Consider the following 17,289-nt stretch of genomic DNA (forward strand, 5'->3'; position numbering starts at 1 on the left):
TTTTCTACTAGATACAGGTGCAGAAATTTCCATATTAAAGGAAAATTCTGATGCTTTTCAAAACATCAAAAGTAATCAAATAATAAACATACAGGGTATAAGTCAAGAAGTTACCAAATCAAAAGGTTTAACTTCTATTGAAATTCAAACTTCAAAATACATAATTCCACATGATTTCCATATCGTAAATTTTCAGTTCGCTATTCCATGCGATGGAATACTAGGAATCGATTTTATTAAAAGATACAACTGTCAATTAGACTTCAAGCCGTCTGAAGACTGGCTTATAATAAGACCAAATAACCTCCAATATCCTATTTATGTTCCAATAACATATAGCTCTGGCAATAACTCTCTAATTCTGCCAGCAAGATCCCAAGTCGCATAAGCAAAAACAAAAAATTATTTATGACAAAACTAGTTTGGATTTTGATTTAAAAATAGGAGATCATGTTTTATTGAAAAATGAAACAGGACATAAACTAGATTTTAAATATACAGGTCCTTATAAGGTAGAACAAATAGGAGATAGAGATAATATAACTATATTAGACAATAAAAATAAAAAACAAATAGTACATAAAGATAGATTAAAACTTTTTATTTCATAATCAATTAACATTTCATAAATATATCACGTATGGCCATACATACATAAATAAAAAAAAAGGAGAAAAATATACATACATAAATAAATATAAAAAAAAGGAGAAAAATATACATACATAAATAAATATAAACAAAAAAAAAGGAGAAAAATATACATACATAAATAAATAAAAAAAAAAGAGAAAAATAAGCATACCGAATATAAAAACACAAAAAAAAACAAGAAAGGAAAGCTAACTTCGGGCGGAGCCGAAGTTTATATACCCTTGCAGTTAAAACCGGATATATATCGCAAACATCGGATATAGTTGGCAGATCCTTATGATTACATCATAATAAAACCAATTTACTAAAATACAAAATCTAAAATAAGTCCCAAACTTCTATCTTCAAAAATACGAAAGTTGATATTTCTACCAAGTACCATTTCCGATCGTTCAGTTATATGGCAGCTATAGGATATAGTCGACCGATCCTAATGAAATTTGGTAGGTCGGATCAACTGGCCAATAATAGAATCTGTATTAAGTTTCAGCTTTCTATCTTTAAAAACACGAAAGTTAGGTCATTTCCGATCGTTCAGTTATATGGCAGCTATAAGATATAGTCGGCCGATCCTTATGAAATTTGGCATGTCACAAAAATTTGCCAAAAATAGCTCTCATGTCAAATTTGAACTCTCTAACTCTAAAAACACCAAAGTTATACCATTTCCGATCAATCAGTTATATGGCAGCTATAGGATATAGTCGGCCGATCCGGGCCGTTCCGACTTATATACTGCGTGCAAAGAAAAGAAGGGTGTGTGCAAAGTTTCAAGACGATAGCTTCAAAACTGAGAGACTAGTTCGCGTAGAAACGGACAGACAGACAGACAGACAGACGGACAGACGGACAGACGGACAGACGGACAGACGGACATGCTCATATCAACTCAGGAGGTGATCCTGATCAAGAATATATATACTTTATAGGGTCGGAGATGTCTCCTTCACTGCGTTGCACACTTTTGGACAAAATTATAATACCCTCTGCAAGGGTATAAAAAACTTATTAACACCATTTATTAAATTTTGTACAATCTATGTTAGAAAATAACTTCATTATATTACGTTATTTTTCAAAAGGAGGGAGATGTAATATGCTCATATATGCACTATTAATATCATATGTATATATATCGACCACCCACTGTACCAAGAGTACTTAAAGGGTACACACTGTAACACTTTGTCGCAGTGTTTATGTTATCCAAGGTCTCGGTCATAAACCTAAGTGCACCGAAATATGAACCGCCCGCTGTACCTTTGCTGTACGCCGAAAAGTGCATATGTCCGCATATACGTAACACGAGTGGACCTTATGCAAGTCCACATACCTCCGCCTAATCGAACGTAACATAAATATATATTCATATATAAATATTTAAGAATACATAACCGTCTCTCCGCTGCCGCTTTGGGCAGCGCAGCTACGAGACTTAGACCTCCTTTAATTCATAAGTAAATTTGTAAAACAGAAACTCCCTTGAGTTCGGAGCGGCAACAACAGTTGCTCCGACTAAATAAAAAACCTTTACAAACCGAATCAAGAGCCTTCTATTGGGAATCGATTACAAATGCGATCCTGCCAGGAGGATCGTAGTACACCGGTATACATTATTGTTGTGAAAATTGTCGTGCTGTCTAAGGCGAAATGAGGTCGTTCATGAGACAGACCAAGAATGGAATTAAAAAGCTGATCAATGGTTTTCGTAAAATCAATGACCTGCTCAGTGCGCTTGACACTCAGTTTAGTGGCCTTCAGCTGCTAAATGAGTCCCCTAAGCGTAAGAAATCCGCTGTTTCTGATCCGCCTCAGCCGACATTAATGCAGCCGCTCATACCTCTGACCACCCCAAGGGCTAGAACTGAGAACAATTCATCCGAATTTCTTAGGGAAAATGAGCAATTGTCCGATATGTCCGCCATGGCATCCCTTCAAGTGATGCCACGGGAAGCCCCCGTTTTGGGAGAACGAAACCCCCGTTAGAGTCACCCAAAAGCGTATTCCACAGACCGGACCACCCGCACCGACTGATGCTGCAGTTCTCGTACCTGCGACACCAAAACCCTTGCAGGGGATTCCTCCATCGAAACATATATTTGTTTCTCGGCTTGCCCCTGATACTTCAGCGATTGATATCTCGGCTTATATCAAATCCAAAACAAACGCCGATATAAAGGTGGGGGACATAGCTTAATTTAAATATAATTATATACGGCGCACGTCTTCTTTCGATATTCGTCGGCCCACGCTAATGTTCCAGACGATTTGTTCACCCAGTTTTTGGCCAGAGAATATTTTCGTCCAAGAACATCAGCCTAGTTCCGTGACACTTACCTATCAGAATACTAGGGGGCTATGTAGTAAACTCTCCAAACTATATTCTGATAGTTTTTTCTTTGCATCCCATATTATAGCCTTTACAGAAACTTGGTTAAAGCCGCAGATCTTTAGCTCTGAAGTTTTGCCAAGTAAGTACACTAGAGGTCTGCATGAATAGCATTGAATGAGTTAGAGTTACAGTTCGCATTCGAATTGTTTCGAATGCATTCTAGAATATACGATACAACTATGCACATTTGCCTGTTTTTTTAGACGCTGATAATAAAATAATTCAAAAGTGGAAGTAAGTCATTGTTTTTTTCAGATATATTCATTATTATGCTGTATATTTTATTTTACATATTTTACTTATAAGAATGTAAAAATATTTTCCTTATTTATTAATAAATAATTTTCCAGCACAATTTTGCCGCTAAAAAAATTTTGTAAAATAATTTAATTTGAAAAACTAAACAAAAATCACTAAGAAAATAATAATAACATAAATACCATAAATAAAAAAAACATTTTCATCACAATTCACCTTTCGGTCAATTCCTTCATTATTAAAGAAGTATTAAGGAAGCGTTTTGCTTAACAGAAGAAAATAAATGAATGCATAGAGTGTGTTAAAAACCATTCGAGACATTCGGCTTCATTCCTCATTCCAAAAACACTCTTTTTACTTTCCACCCAAACTCACTCTGTTTCAAAGCAAGAGAATGCCCATGAGTTAGAATGCTCTCTCACTCAATTCGTTGTGTCTCTTGCACTCATTCATTCCATTCCATTCGGATGTATTCTAAGGCTGAGGCAATAAGAATGTATTCCTGCAGACCTCTAAAATACACCACTTTTAGAAGGGATCGACCTCAGCGAAAGAGGAGTGGAGTCCTCATTTCGGTAGACTCCACTCTTGCTTCTAAAGAGGTGAAATCACAAGAGTTTGGTGACATTAAGTTTATTTGCATTAAAATCAATTTTTCCGAGAAATCTTTATACTTTACATGTTCGTATATACCGTTTTCGTCTGAACCGCCCACATATTGGCAGCATTTCTCCGCTATTCAATCCGTTTTTAATCTTATGACTGATCGTGACCAGCTCGTCGCTGTGGGCGACTTTAATTTACCAGAATTCCAACTTTATTATACCAGAATTCCAGAAGTCCAACGTCGATAGCTCACCATCTTTGTCACTTATCACTCACCATGACTTCACCGCGGGCATGTATGACATGTCCCTAGGTCAGATTACCCATGTTAGAAATTCGTTAGGTCGGCTTTTGGACTTATGTTTTGTATCTGATCTTGACGGTACCGCTCTGTCCAGAGCTTTTCCCCTTTCAACCCTAGAGGATCCATATCACCCCACGCTGGAGGTCTCAATCGAAACCATTCCTGGTATCGATCAGATGTCTCCACGCGTGGTGAAAAGATTCGCTGTTTCCGTAAAGCTGATTTTCACAAACTTAAAGATGTAGTCTCATGTGTGAGGTTGAAAAATCGATTATTTAACATATTTCGAAAGTACTGTTTATTAAGAATTTACTGTTAATGTTTCAAATAAAAATATTAAATAATGACAGAGATACAGCCAATAATCGAGAGCGCACCTACACCGAAAAGTATGAGTTTCTCGGTAGCGTCTAAACTTTAAACGCGTTTTTCTCGGAACGACATTTTTGTGTGCGGCGCAGGTGATTCACAAAATTCTATGGTACCGATCTAGCTGAAATTTGGATATGTTGTTCTAAAAAGTAACACCTCTGTCCCGTACTAGAATAATTTATTTTTAATGATTAGTTTTTTTTTTATCATTAGTTTAAGATAAATTTTTAAAATTAAAAAAAATTTTTTTTTTTTTTGTGATCGCCATTTTGTTGTTTATTGATGAAAATATTTCATTCTAGTACGGGACATAAGCTTACAAAACAATAATCTATTCTAATTTTTTGTTTCGGGTGACTCTAGCAGTCGAAATCACCTGCGCCAGGGACCTACCTTTTTTTTTATATGCATACTTTGGCATGCTATAAAGTGTATTAAACTAGACAAGAATAAATTAAACAAAATATTTTCAAATAGTTTATGATGCCTACAAAAACATATGTGAAAATTGAAACATCATTTTTTTTTATTACAAAAAAAATTTTTTGAAATAACCTCTAAAAAGTAGGCCGGAACATAAGACTACATCCTTAAATGAAAATAGCTATTCGCCTTTCTTTAAACCATTTTTAATTAGATCGATAGAAAAATAATTTTATAGCCGCCTTAATCATTCCAAACATTCCGTTTCCTTACCCCGTAAATTTTGGCATCAAAGTAACCCATAAATCTGTCAAAACCAATACACAAACCCTAAAAACGTTCCAAAATAAGTGTTCGGAAAAAAATGGTTTGCATAACGAATAACGATGCATAAATGATGCATTTTAGCAGTTAATACTTTAGTCCGTAATCATATTTATTATTTTTTTTTATTTAGATGTCGATTAAGGGTTGAAAATGCCGTGAAAATTCATTTCACTTGAACGAGGGCTTCGAGTTAAAAAGTAAAGGGGAAATATTTTAAATTTAACCCGGGAGAACACTACTTTTATTTCTTGTCAGAGAAAAGTAATTCTTGAGTTGGCTAATTTTAAATTAAATTTTAGTTAATCTCTGAATTTTAAAGGGAATTTATTTGCCGTCATATTGAAATAAAAATATATGGTGCAACAGAACATGAAACCAAACTTACTAAAGAGGACATTTTAACTTGCTCTCTTGTCTTTGGCCTTAACTTCGGTCTTTTTATTCGACATTTTATTTTCTGTACCACATCTGAAGAGTCTTCATGCGTTTCACTTTCTTTTGCAACTGTAAAACGCCGTACATTAATGCTTCTGCAGTGGGCGGGCAACCAGGTACGTATATGTCGACCGGTATTATACGGTCGCATCCTCGTACAACTGAATACGAATAGTGATAATAACCACCTCCGTTGGCACAGCTACCCATTGAAATAACCCAACGTGGTTCTGGCATTTGATCATAGACTTTCCGTAATGCTGGAGCCATTTTGTTCGTTAAGGTACCTGCTACAATTATGACGTCAGCTTGACGGGGAGATGCACGAAAAACAACTCCGTAACGATCCATATCATACCGCGGCGCAGCTATATGCATCATTTCAACTGCACAACATGCCAAACCGAATGTTAAAGGCCATATGGAACCTTTACGACCCCAGTTAAGCAAATCGTCAAGCCTGGCTAATGACCACTCAGCTGCAGATGCTTGTTTATTTCCAAAAGGTGAATATCCTTTCTTTGGTAACTCTTCAGAAGTTTTAGCAATTGGAAGAGTGTTTTGGTGTCGTACCAAATTCGAATACAAAACTGAAGTTAATGGTATATCGTTCAAACTCTTTCCAGCCTTTTGAACATATTTATTTATTATGGGCGTCGTGATAGCGGTCCGCAACATTTTGGCGCTGAAAGAAAAATAATTTAATATTTTACTAATAAAAACAAAAAATAATACCTATTTATATAACCCAAAATTTAAGATATTAAATACAAATTGTATTCTGTGAAGGATTGATGTATCGATAACGATAGCTAATACCATTTTCATCCACAAAAATACCATTTTAAAATTTTTTTCTTTTGAAAAATATACTAAGAAAATTAATTTATGAATTTCAGTTATCAATATATATAAAGACTGAAATGTACCCATAGGAAATATTATAATTTTATAAGTGATTTCATACTATTTATATCAGGGATGCAACACAATAGACTTCCACTCAAATTTCGCGATATTTGCGATATTATGGGTTTTACAGAAACACTGTTTTGACACACACATAATGCCAACATTTTGTGACCAACGAACAGCTGACACCCAGAGCTACCGAATTTCGCAGGACTGCAATTTTAATCAGAAATTGCGATTTTCAAATGCAACGTATATTATTCTTTGAGGCTAAAATATGGGGCATTGGGACAAGTTTGCTTGATTACTAAAAATCAATAAGAAGCAATAAATAAATTTATGAATATGCAACTAAGCAGCTTTTACAACATACACCCCAAGGGGTGTTGTCTGGACTAAATTACTCGGAATACGTGGCATTGCGAAAATAAAAACATCTCACAAAATCAATAAAGTTTTTTGCGGTGCTCCTGGATTTGGACTTATCTAAATCAAAAAACATGCTTGAAGAGCAAACAAATTTTTTTTTGTTTGAACGATTTTTATTCATAAGCAACCAACACTGTCAATCAAAAGTGCGTGTGTATCAAATGATCCAAAATGAAAAAAAATTGGGTACAAATTATTCAAATAAATGGTGTCTCTATGTCTCTTTAAAGTGCCTCCCACAACGTTTTTTATGTAATTGGTGTCAACATGTTTTAGACCCACAAATCCCAAGTCACTAGTTTGATGATTTTCAATACATCAAACTCATAAACTCGTGATTAAAATTTGTTAACCTTTTACCTTGTTTGACAGAGTCATTAAGGGGTTATACACGATTACTAAAAAATTACTAGTCCGATCAACACCAAATTTTGACCACTTATTTATTATGATAATAGCTAGTCCGTGAACGAGGGATTTTAAATTTTTTTTGAAAACTCCTGTTTTAAAGCATAAAAATCGAATATCTTTTACCTTGAAAACGTACATTTTTTTTTTAAAACCGTCGCCATTTTTTTTTTAATCAAAATTTTTTAAAATCCTTCGTTCACGGAGTAGACAATACCATAGACTAAATCAATTTTTTTGAAGTTTGGATTTCAGATGAACCGTTTTTGGGATATCATGTCCACCGCAAGACACCATCGAAAAAAGACGATCCGGGAATTCGGCTATAACATTTTTATTATGTAATATTTTTTTATGAAAATATTTAATTAGGTACCCAGAAACATGTACTAAACAACTTCGGTAAAACATTTTTCATAAATATTTTCTATAGTGTCAAAAAAAAATCGATAAAATTCCATTTTTTTGCGCGGTACAACTGTATATAACCCCTTAATAGACTTGATAGCCATTTTTGGTGGTTTTATACCCTTGCAGAGGGTATTATAATTTTGGTCAAAAATGTGCATCACAGTGAAGGAGACATATTCGACACCATATAGTATATATATTCCTGATCACGATCGGCTCCTGAGTTGATATCCTTTTTCGACATCCTTGTCACTCTTTTTATTAATGACTTGCCCCTGCTTCAACGAACTCTTTAGTTCTTATTTGTGCAGATGATGTTAAGCTTTGGTGGAGTAGTGGTAGTGGAGTAACGCTTAATGAAGCCATGCTGCCAGAAAGATATGATCGAAGATCAAAGGTGTTGCAAATGAGGAGTAATGAATTTTTTAAATAACTTTGGAATTGCCGATAATATATAGCAGTGGTCGGCACGGCCACACACACACAGTATAGATGTGTGAAACGTCATGCTCACAGCCTACTTTCTGCTATTCGTTACAAATATTAATGCGTTAAAATCATTTCAATGTATTGTGGTACCGACCACTGATATACATATAGATGTAAGGGAATTATGAAAGATTCCTTCCACTTAAGGGATAAAATCGATGTTTCGATCGACGATAAATTGAAAAGTCTATGAAGAGGTTTGCACAGAGACCTTGCACAGTATTTTAGCACACAGCCTGGTACTCCATCGGGGCCTGGCGACTAAGAGGGGTTTGACCCTTATAAGATCAGATAATATGCTATTCTCGGAGAAAATCGGACAGAAAATAAGATTTTCTGAATGAATGTTGTATGCGTAAGGATGTTCTGTCGATTTAGGCGGAGAATAAGTTGTTTGAAAAAATAGATCGGCAATGGCCTGGTGGAAAAATACATGTTTACGCTTAGTGTTTACAAAGTTACAAGACTGCTTTGAATCCTGAGTAAATTTTATCCGGAGCGGCGTATATATTTCCTTTTACATTCAGCGTTATGCACTGCAATATGGGCCGAAACGCCGTTTTTAAATTGGACCACGCCCACTTCGGGCGCAAACGCCGTTTTTTTTGCATAAACTCCAATTTTAGATATACTGGGCTAAAATTTTGCATATATGCTTGAACTATTTTTTTCGAATTTCGAATTTTATTGTTTTTGGAAAGTTGACCACGCCTATGGCCGCCGCCTATATCAAGAGTTGGCCATACTGTCATTTTTACTTAATTTTTACATAAACTTAAGTTTTTCATAAAAAGAACTACAGCTTTTACTAAATATGGTTCTATTAGTTATAATATTTAATTGAAACCTCTAACAGCGCCGTCTTTCCGGTGGCTCTCCCCCAAAACTTGCATGAGGAGAGCTGCATGAGAGCTTAAAAACACCTGCAACATGTATTGTTTTTTTGAAAAGGGGCGAAAACGGGCAAAGAAGTAACTTCACCTGGTTAGTTGCTTGCGCCGATATGCGCTGAAAAAGTAACACTCCTCAAAACACAACAAAAAAATGTATATGGGCATTTCCTGGGGTCGCGAACGTACGTTCGTACGCAATAAGTGCCAAAAAATTAAAGAAAAATACATTTTCTGACACTTTTTTTTTGTTTCCGATAGCATTCGGAGAGTTCTTTTCTTAGTGTAAATTATGATTCTAATGGATTTTTCATTTTCATAATATTGGCAAAAAACATGAGGTCGCGAATGTACGCGAAATGGAAGTCGGTTTTGGTTCTCGTGTCCTCTGTGTTTTTGTTTTGTTGATTTGATGAATGGTGTAACATAGTCGTTTTTACTTTTGCTTGTTTGGAATTTATTTATTTTTTTTTTAAATTAGTGTATAAATATTTATTCACCGTATTTATTTATTTTTTTTGTGAGGGTGTCTTTTGGGTTTCTCCGGGTGTTCCCATCCCTGTAGGTATTAACGTGTGCTAGCCGGCGAAGTGAAAAATCCAAACAAGAAAAAAACAAGAAAGGAAAGCTAACTTCGGGCGGAGCCGAAGTTTATATACCCTTGCAGTTAAAACCGGATATATATCGCAAACATCGGATATAGTTGGCCGATCCTTATGGGAATAGGAATATATAATCCAATTTATTACAATACAAAATCTAAAAAAAGTCCCAAACTTCTATCTTCAAAAATACGAAAGTTGATATTTCTACCAAATACCATTTCCGATCGTTCAGTTATATGGCAGCTATGGGATATAGTCGGCCGATCCTAATGAAATTTGGTAGGTTGGATCAACTGACCAAGAATTAAATCTGTACTAAGTTCCAGCTTTCTATCTTCAAAAACACGAAAGTTGGGTCATTTCCGATCGTTCAGTTATATGGCAGCTATAGGATATAGTCGGCCGATCCTTATGAAATTTGGCATGTCATATTATTTTGCCAAAAATAGCTCTCATATCAAATTTGAACTCTCTAACTCTAAAAACACCGAAGTTATACCATTTCCGATCAATCAGTTATATGGCAGCTATAGGATATAGTCGGCCGATCCGGGCCGTTCCGACTTATATACTGCGTGCAAAGGAAAGAAGGGTGTGTGCAAAGTTTCAAGTCGATAGCTTTAAAACTGAGAGACTAGTTCGCGTAGAAACAGACAGACAGACAGACGGACAGACGGACAGACGGACAGACGGACAGACGGACAGACGGACATGCTCATATCAACTCAGGAGGTGATCCTGATCAAGAATATATATACTTTATAGGGTCGGAGATGTCTCCTTCACTGCGTTGCACACTTTTGGACAAAATTATAATACCCTCTGCAAGGGTATAAAAAACAGGCAGACCCTTACAAATGGCGCCCAATCCGAAAAAAGGACCTGATAGGATCGAAGGATTCTCGGAAGTTGGACCCGTGACAGGATCGTAGAATCCAGATCACGCTCTGCCCTTCCGACGAGACAGAATCTGCAAGAAAAGTCCTTTGTTTACATTGTTTTTTTGTGTGAAAGTAAAGTAAAGTACGTATCTGAATAGATCCCTTTGTGGTGCCTTGCGTGTAGTCCAGAGGCTCGAGGATGTGGTCCACGTTCGGTAAATGTAATGAAGTACGTGTGTTCCGTCCGAGACAATTTGTGACTGTGAACGGAAAAGGGATAAATGAATGTTTTTTTTTGGTATAGAATTAAGTAAAGAAAATTGGAAGAAGCAGCACAAGAGACGAGACAGGAGACAATCTCACAGATCTGAGGAGCTGGATGAATAAGTTTTCAAAACTCCCCTTTAACAGAAATTCAAGAAGCAGTTAAAAAAAAAAAAGGAAGAATAGAAAATTAAGAGACCCAAAAACAAACAAGATATTAGATAACACAGCTCCACAAAAAAAAAAAAAAAAATTCAGAGATCAGACCTTACCTCCCATATGGATTTGGGGTCGCTGAATCCGAATCCGTGGTCAGTTGGTCGCCATCACGTCAGGTTTTCGAGAAAATAACGGTTGAATAGTCGAAAAACGCCGTTTTTGGCCATTTTCGAAAAATCGTACCGCAAAATTCTGATGTGTTACAAACCTAATTCAAAAAAAAAAATGAAAGGCTGATTTGTGATCTTTAAAACGAGCTCCATGCCAAATTTTTCGCATGCACCGTTAGGACAGGGGGTGCGTTTATATGTAGGTTTATATGTTGTGATCTTTAAAACGAGCTCCATGCCAAATTTTTCGCATGCACCGTTAGGACAGGGGGTGCGTTTATATGTAGGCATCTTAGCAAAAAATGCCAAACCTGACGTGATGGCGACCAACTGACCACGGATTCGGATTCAGCGACCCCAAATCCATATAGGAGGTATGGTCTGATCTCTGAATTTTTTTTTTTTTTTTTTTTTTGTAGAGCTGTGTAATAGAAATAAGTTAAACGAGTTAAATTAAGATTATTTAGGAGGAAATGTCCATCATAGAAAAAGAAAGAGTAGAGTCAGGTAGAAAGATAAGAAGGAGTGAGGAGTTTTTGCGGAATCGGAGTGCAAAAATAAAGAGTCCAGCAGTGACCAGATCTCAAGGCCAACAGGGAAACCAATCCATGGCCGGACTGGAGAAGGTATTGCCCACAGGAGTTATGGATGAGCAGACGGTGCATCAAGCCATGGCCGCCTCCATTGAAGCCGAAGTAGCAAGAGGCTACGATCAAGGAAGCAGTGGCAGAGGAGCGATACCGAAGGTCCAGCCGGAGGTTCCGTCAGAGATTCGGTCGGCAGTTCATACGGCACTGTTTCAGGCACAACAGACTTATGAATCGGGAAAGCACAGTGAGTTCAATGCATTTAAGGAGCAAATGCAGGCCGACATGATGCTGTTTATGAAGGACATAAACGACTGCATGACATCGTGGAGGAAGGATTTCGAGAGTGGATGAGTCAACAGCAGCAGCAGCAAGGGGCAGAGTCTCATTCGATGAAGCCTCCCGAACGTCAGTTTCAACAGCCGCCGTGTCAGCCGACGGCAAGGTGTTCCAACCGAGGATGGCAGGGGCCATCATCTGCACCACCAACCGGACACAAGATGCAGCGCGCAGAAGCAAGGGCGGACACAATAAGACAGGGGGTCCCGTTGCCGAAAGACTATTCAAAGCCACCACCGACCATATACGGCAAGCAGGATCAGTCGAGGCCTCCGGAACGAGCCGCGTTCAGGAGCGGCTGGGAAGCACGGGGTTACCAACCGCCGGGTCAAGCGTTGTCGCTGGAGATGGAGCCAGAATGGGACGCGTCATACGTACCCGCGGCAAATAACCAAGCCGAGTCGTTGGGGCAAACGCGAGGGTCAAGCCAGGAAGTGGGACATCTCCGCAAATGGGGCTTGTTGTTGATGGCAGTCCCAGAAGCATGCCGGTCTCGAAGTTTGTGTTCCGACTGGAGCACCTGCAGAGGTCTTATCGCATTCCGTGGAGCGAGGTACTAAGGGAGTTCCATGTGTTAGTGGAAGGTCCAGCCAGAGAATGGTATTGGATGTACATACGTACCAACGGGAGGACGGACTGGCCATATCTGCGGTACGCACTCCAACAACAATTTCAAAGCCATAGGTCAAACTTTGAGAGGGAGTATGAGCTGCGAGAAAGGAAACAAAGATCCGAAGAGAGTGTGGAGGGCTATATCCAGATGATGTTGACGCTGAGGGCAAGATTAGAGACACCGGTATCCGATTTTGAGCTAATAAAAATAATAAAAATGAACCTGAGAGAGAGAATATCCAAGATCGTATATCCTATTCATGTCACCAACCTGGAGCAGCTACGCCATGAGTGTCACGATGCGGAGAGGATGCTAGCCACTCGATGGTCTAGGCAGGCGGCGGAGGGTGAGCATCAAAAAAGATTCTCCTATCGTCCGAGGGTGGAAGAGCTGAAAGATCAACAGGAGGACGAGGACGGCTGGCCCGAGGAGGGTGAAGTCGAAGCTCTGCACCGACAAGAGAAGTCGAGGGATAAGTCGACCCTGAATTGCTGGAACTGCAACGAGCGGGGGCACACATTTTGGGAGTGTGAGTCAACGGTGCGCAACATATTTTGCGTGTCAGTCGGGAAACGGGGGAAGGAGCATGTCCCGGGCCGAGGAGCCACGTCCCAACCCATTTGCATCAAGATAGAGGCCGATCCGCAGACTCTAGAAAATAAGAAAATAAGTAGTGTTAAGCATATTAATCAAATACTAGTAAATATAAATAAGCAGAGTCCAACGTTAGAAAGATCGGATGGGAATCCAAGTTCAGCACAAGGAGCGGATTACAAGGAGGGTAAGCCGCGGTGTTTCCAAGAGTACCCAGTAACTCCAAGAATCGAACGTGCCCGGCGAAGGAATCGACAGCGGAGGACCGAGAGGAGAGACCGACAACAGGCCGTTTGCGATCGTGGAAGTAGAGGGAAACAGCATCGAAGGCCTGTTAGACAGTGGTGCATCCGTCAGTCTCCTCGGTGAAGGATGTCTGGAATTGATTGAAAAATTAGGATTGAGACGGGAAAAGACGCGAGCAATCATGCAGTCCGCGGGCGGTGCAAAACACCAGCTGCTTGGCAAGGTTTATCCGGAGATAAGATACCAAGGTCAAACTCACCGCATCCCGATCCTGCTTTGCCCCTCTTTGAAGCAGAAACTGTACCTGGGCGTAGATTTTTGGAGGAAGTTCCACATCGTGCCCGAGGTCGTGGGGGTCGACCTCGTTCCCAGCAAAGGGGAACCAGTAGAGCCTCACGCCCTAACATACGAACAACAGGAACGGCTGGATAAGGTAAAGGAAGGTTTCCTATCATATGAGAATCAAGGGTTAGGTCTCACCACAATGGAAGAGCACACCATACAGCTAGTAGATGGGGCAGTGCCCGTCAAGGAAAGATTTTATCCAGTATCCCCGGCCAAGCAGCAACTTTTGTTCGCTGAAGTGGACGAAATGTTGAGACTCGGAGTCATCGAGCTGAGTGAGAGTCCGTGGAATAACCGCACGACGTTGGTGCAAAAACCCGGTAAGAACAGGCTGTGTTTGGACGCACGGAAGCTAAATGCATCGACGGTGAAGGATGCCTACCCATTGCAGAATATAGAGTCCATCCTCAGCCGGGCCGATGACACGATTTTCATCAGCAGCATCGACCTGAAACACGCATTTTGGCAAGTGGAACTGGATGAAAAGAGCCGTCCGTATACGGCTTTCACTATACCTGGTAGGCCGCTATATCAATTCCGGAGGATGCCTTTTGGCTTAACAAAGTTTGCCTGGTTGAAAGCTATGCCCAGAGCAACGTCGTTGGCGGTGGTCGGATTCCTTAGAGAACATATTTTCACGCAATTTGGAGGGCCGGAAATCATACACACGGACAATGGCAGGCAAATGATCTCTAAGGAATTTGAGGATATGATGCAGCTGTATGGGATAACGCACATGAAAACGGGCAGATACGCACCGCAAGCAAACGCATCCGAGCGCGTCAACCAGTCGGTACTCGCGGCCATTAGGGTAAATATCGGCGAGGATTATGCCCGATGGGATGAACGATTACCGGAGGTGCAGGCGGCACTGAGGGCAGCATCACATTGCTCGACAGGGGTGTCCCCATATTTCGCAATGTTCGGGCAACATATGTTTTCGAACGGTGGAGATTACCAACTGGCCCGAAAACTAAAGGCTTTGAACGAGTCGGAAATTCAGCAGCTACGAAGATCGGAGAAACAGCAAGTCCATCGTTCCGGGATAAAGGAACGTATTCACCAGGTCTACGAAGATACATACATATTTTACATTTACATATTTACATATTTTAATGCAATAGCTTAAATTTTAAACAAGAAAGGAAAGCTAACTTCGGGCGGAGCCGAAGTTGATATACCCTTGCAGTTAAAACCGGATATATATTGCAAACATCGGATATAGTTGGCCGATTCTTATGATTAAATCATAATAAAACCAATAAATTACAACAAAAAATCTAAAAAAAAGTCCCAAGCTCCTATCTTCAAAAATACGAAAGTTGATATTTCTACCAAATACCATTTCCGATCATTCAGTATCATTCAGTATCATTCCAAATACCATTTCCGATCATTCAGTTATATGGCAGCTATAGGATATAGTCGGCCAATTCTAATGAAATTTGGCAGGATTAACTGACCAAAAATAGAATATGTACTAAGTTGCAGCTTTCTATCTTTAAAAACACGAAAGTTGGGTCAATTTCGATCGTTCAGTTGTAAGGCCGCTATAAGATATAGTCGGCCGATCCTTATGAAATTTGGCATGTTGTAATGTTTTGCCAAAAATAGCTCTCATGTCAAATTCGAACTCTCTAAAGCCTAGCACTCTGACGACGAAAATCCGCTGTCGCACGCGTGACAGCTGTCAAACTCCATATAAAAAAAACGGTGTAAAAAAAGGAAGAAGAAGAAATTTTTGTCTCCTAGATTTTTTTGGTACTGTGACGACGAAAATTTTAGCTATCGAATTGAATGGCGTTGCCGGATCAAAAAAAATAAACAGCTGATTTTGGGGTGTTGAAAGAATTCATTTGATTTATTTCGATAGCTAAAACATGGAGGGAAAATTTATGAAAGGAAAAAATAGTCGGGATGAAAAATTTTCGGCGCGCGAAGATAAATTGAAAGTAATTAGTGCGGTCAGGGCGAAGCCCATAATATAGAATTTGACCCGCAAGGGGCATTTTAATGCCATAAAATGGTATTGAAATGATTTGTGTTTGATTTTGATTTCGACCCAGTTTTCTTTTTCTTAATCAGCTCCTTAGCGGCGAAATACATAAACAAAACACCAACATCCAATCGATTTGAATTCATTTTTGCTTATTTGTTTTTTGTTTACAAACAACAGCTGTTCAGTATTACCCTTTTCCTTAATTTTTTTGGTCACTACACTACTTTGGACACTAGCTCGGTAGCCGAATAAAGTGCGATTTCGCTATCCGATTTTCGACAGCGGATTTTCGTCGTCAGAGTACTAGGCTTAACTCTAAAAATGCCAAAGTTATACCACTTCCGATCAATCAGTTATATGGCAGCTATAGGATATAGTCGGCCGATCCGAGCCGTTCCGACTTATATACTGCGTGCAAAAGAAAGGAGGGTGTGTGCAAAGTTTCAAGACCATAACTTTAAAACTGAAAGACTAGTTCGCGTAGAAACGGACAGACAGACAGACAGACAGGCGGACAGACGGACAGACGGACATGCTCATATCAACTCAGGAGGTGATCCTGATCAAGAATATATATACCTTATAGGGTCGGAGATGTCTCCTTCACTGCGTTGCACACTTTTGGACAAAATTATAATACCCTCTGCAAGGGTATAAAAAAAGGCATGTAGCTTTCTATCAAGTCTATTCCCAATTAAATATATCCATTAGTATTTTTTAAATTAAATTAAGTACGGGTCGCGAACGTACAATTTTTCCACATATAAATTTTTATTTTTTTTTTGTTGACGTCTTTGTTTTTATAAATAAATTTATAATTTCTTAAAAAATCATGTTTCACCAATTTTTTTTTTGTAATAATTTCAATTGTCACTTGTTTTATCCGTCTACAACTATTTTTAAGCTTCTTAAGAAAAAAAATTTTTTTAATAATATTATTTTTTATACGTACGTCATACATACGGTCGCAAACGTACGCCACTTTAAAATTCAATAAAAAAAAAATTTCCTTGAAAAAGTCGGGATTTATTTTTAATTTCAATAGTTTACACTAAAATGACTCAACACATGAAGTTTCATGAATCAAAGTACAAATTAAGAGGTAATTGAACATTTTTTCGCTCTCTTTGAATTTTTCTCGTCTTATCAGATTGTTATTAAGAGATTTAGTTCAAAA

The 17,289-nt window shown here is 38.6% G+C and overlaps 1 protein-coding gene and 1 long non-coding RNA gene across 2 annotated transcripts; both read right to left on the reverse strand.

Annotated features, from left to right (window-relative positions):
- Positions 1-5,643: 5,643 nt before the first annotated feature.
- On the reverse strand, positions 5,644-6,612 carry ND-20 (NADH dehydrogenase (ubiquinone) 20 kDa subunit). The gene is made up of 2 exons (XM_017249808.3): positions 6,507-6,612; positions 5,644-6,456 (listed from the first exon to the last, which is right to left on the reverse strand). The coding sequence occupies exon 2, from the start codon at positions 6,447-6,449 to the stop codon at positions 5,787-5,789; it is 663 nt and encodes a 220-aa protein (XP_017105297.1). The 5' UTR covers positions 6,450-6,456; positions 6,507-6,612; the 3' UTR covers positions 5,644-5,786.
- Positions 6,613-13,815: 7,203 nt separating this feature from the next.
- LOC138925594 (uncharacterized) lies at positions 13,816-15,156 on the reverse strand. Its single transcript, XR_011441839.1, has 3 exons — positions 14,629-15,156; positions 14,028-14,561; positions 13,816-13,898 (listed from the first exon to the last, which is right to left on the reverse strand). It is a non-coding gene; the product is annotated as an uncharacterized lncRNA (long non-coding RNA).
- Between the last annotated feature and the right edge of the window lie 2,133 nt (positions 15,157-17,289).

This window comes from Drosophila bipectinata, chromosome XR, assembly GCF_030179905.1.
Source record: "Drosophila bipectinata strain 14024-0381.07 chromosome XR, DbipHiC1v2, whole genome shotgun sequence".
Classification (NCBI taxonomy): domain Eukaryota; kingdom Metazoa; phylum Arthropoda; class Insecta; order Diptera; family Drosophilidae; genus Drosophila; species Drosophila bipectinata.

What these genes read in the sequence shown, in the direction of transcription:
- ND-20 (XM_017249808.3), bottom strand. Translation starts at nt 6,449, where the DNA reads ATGTTGCGGACCGCTATCACGACGCCCATAATAAATAAATATGTTCAA.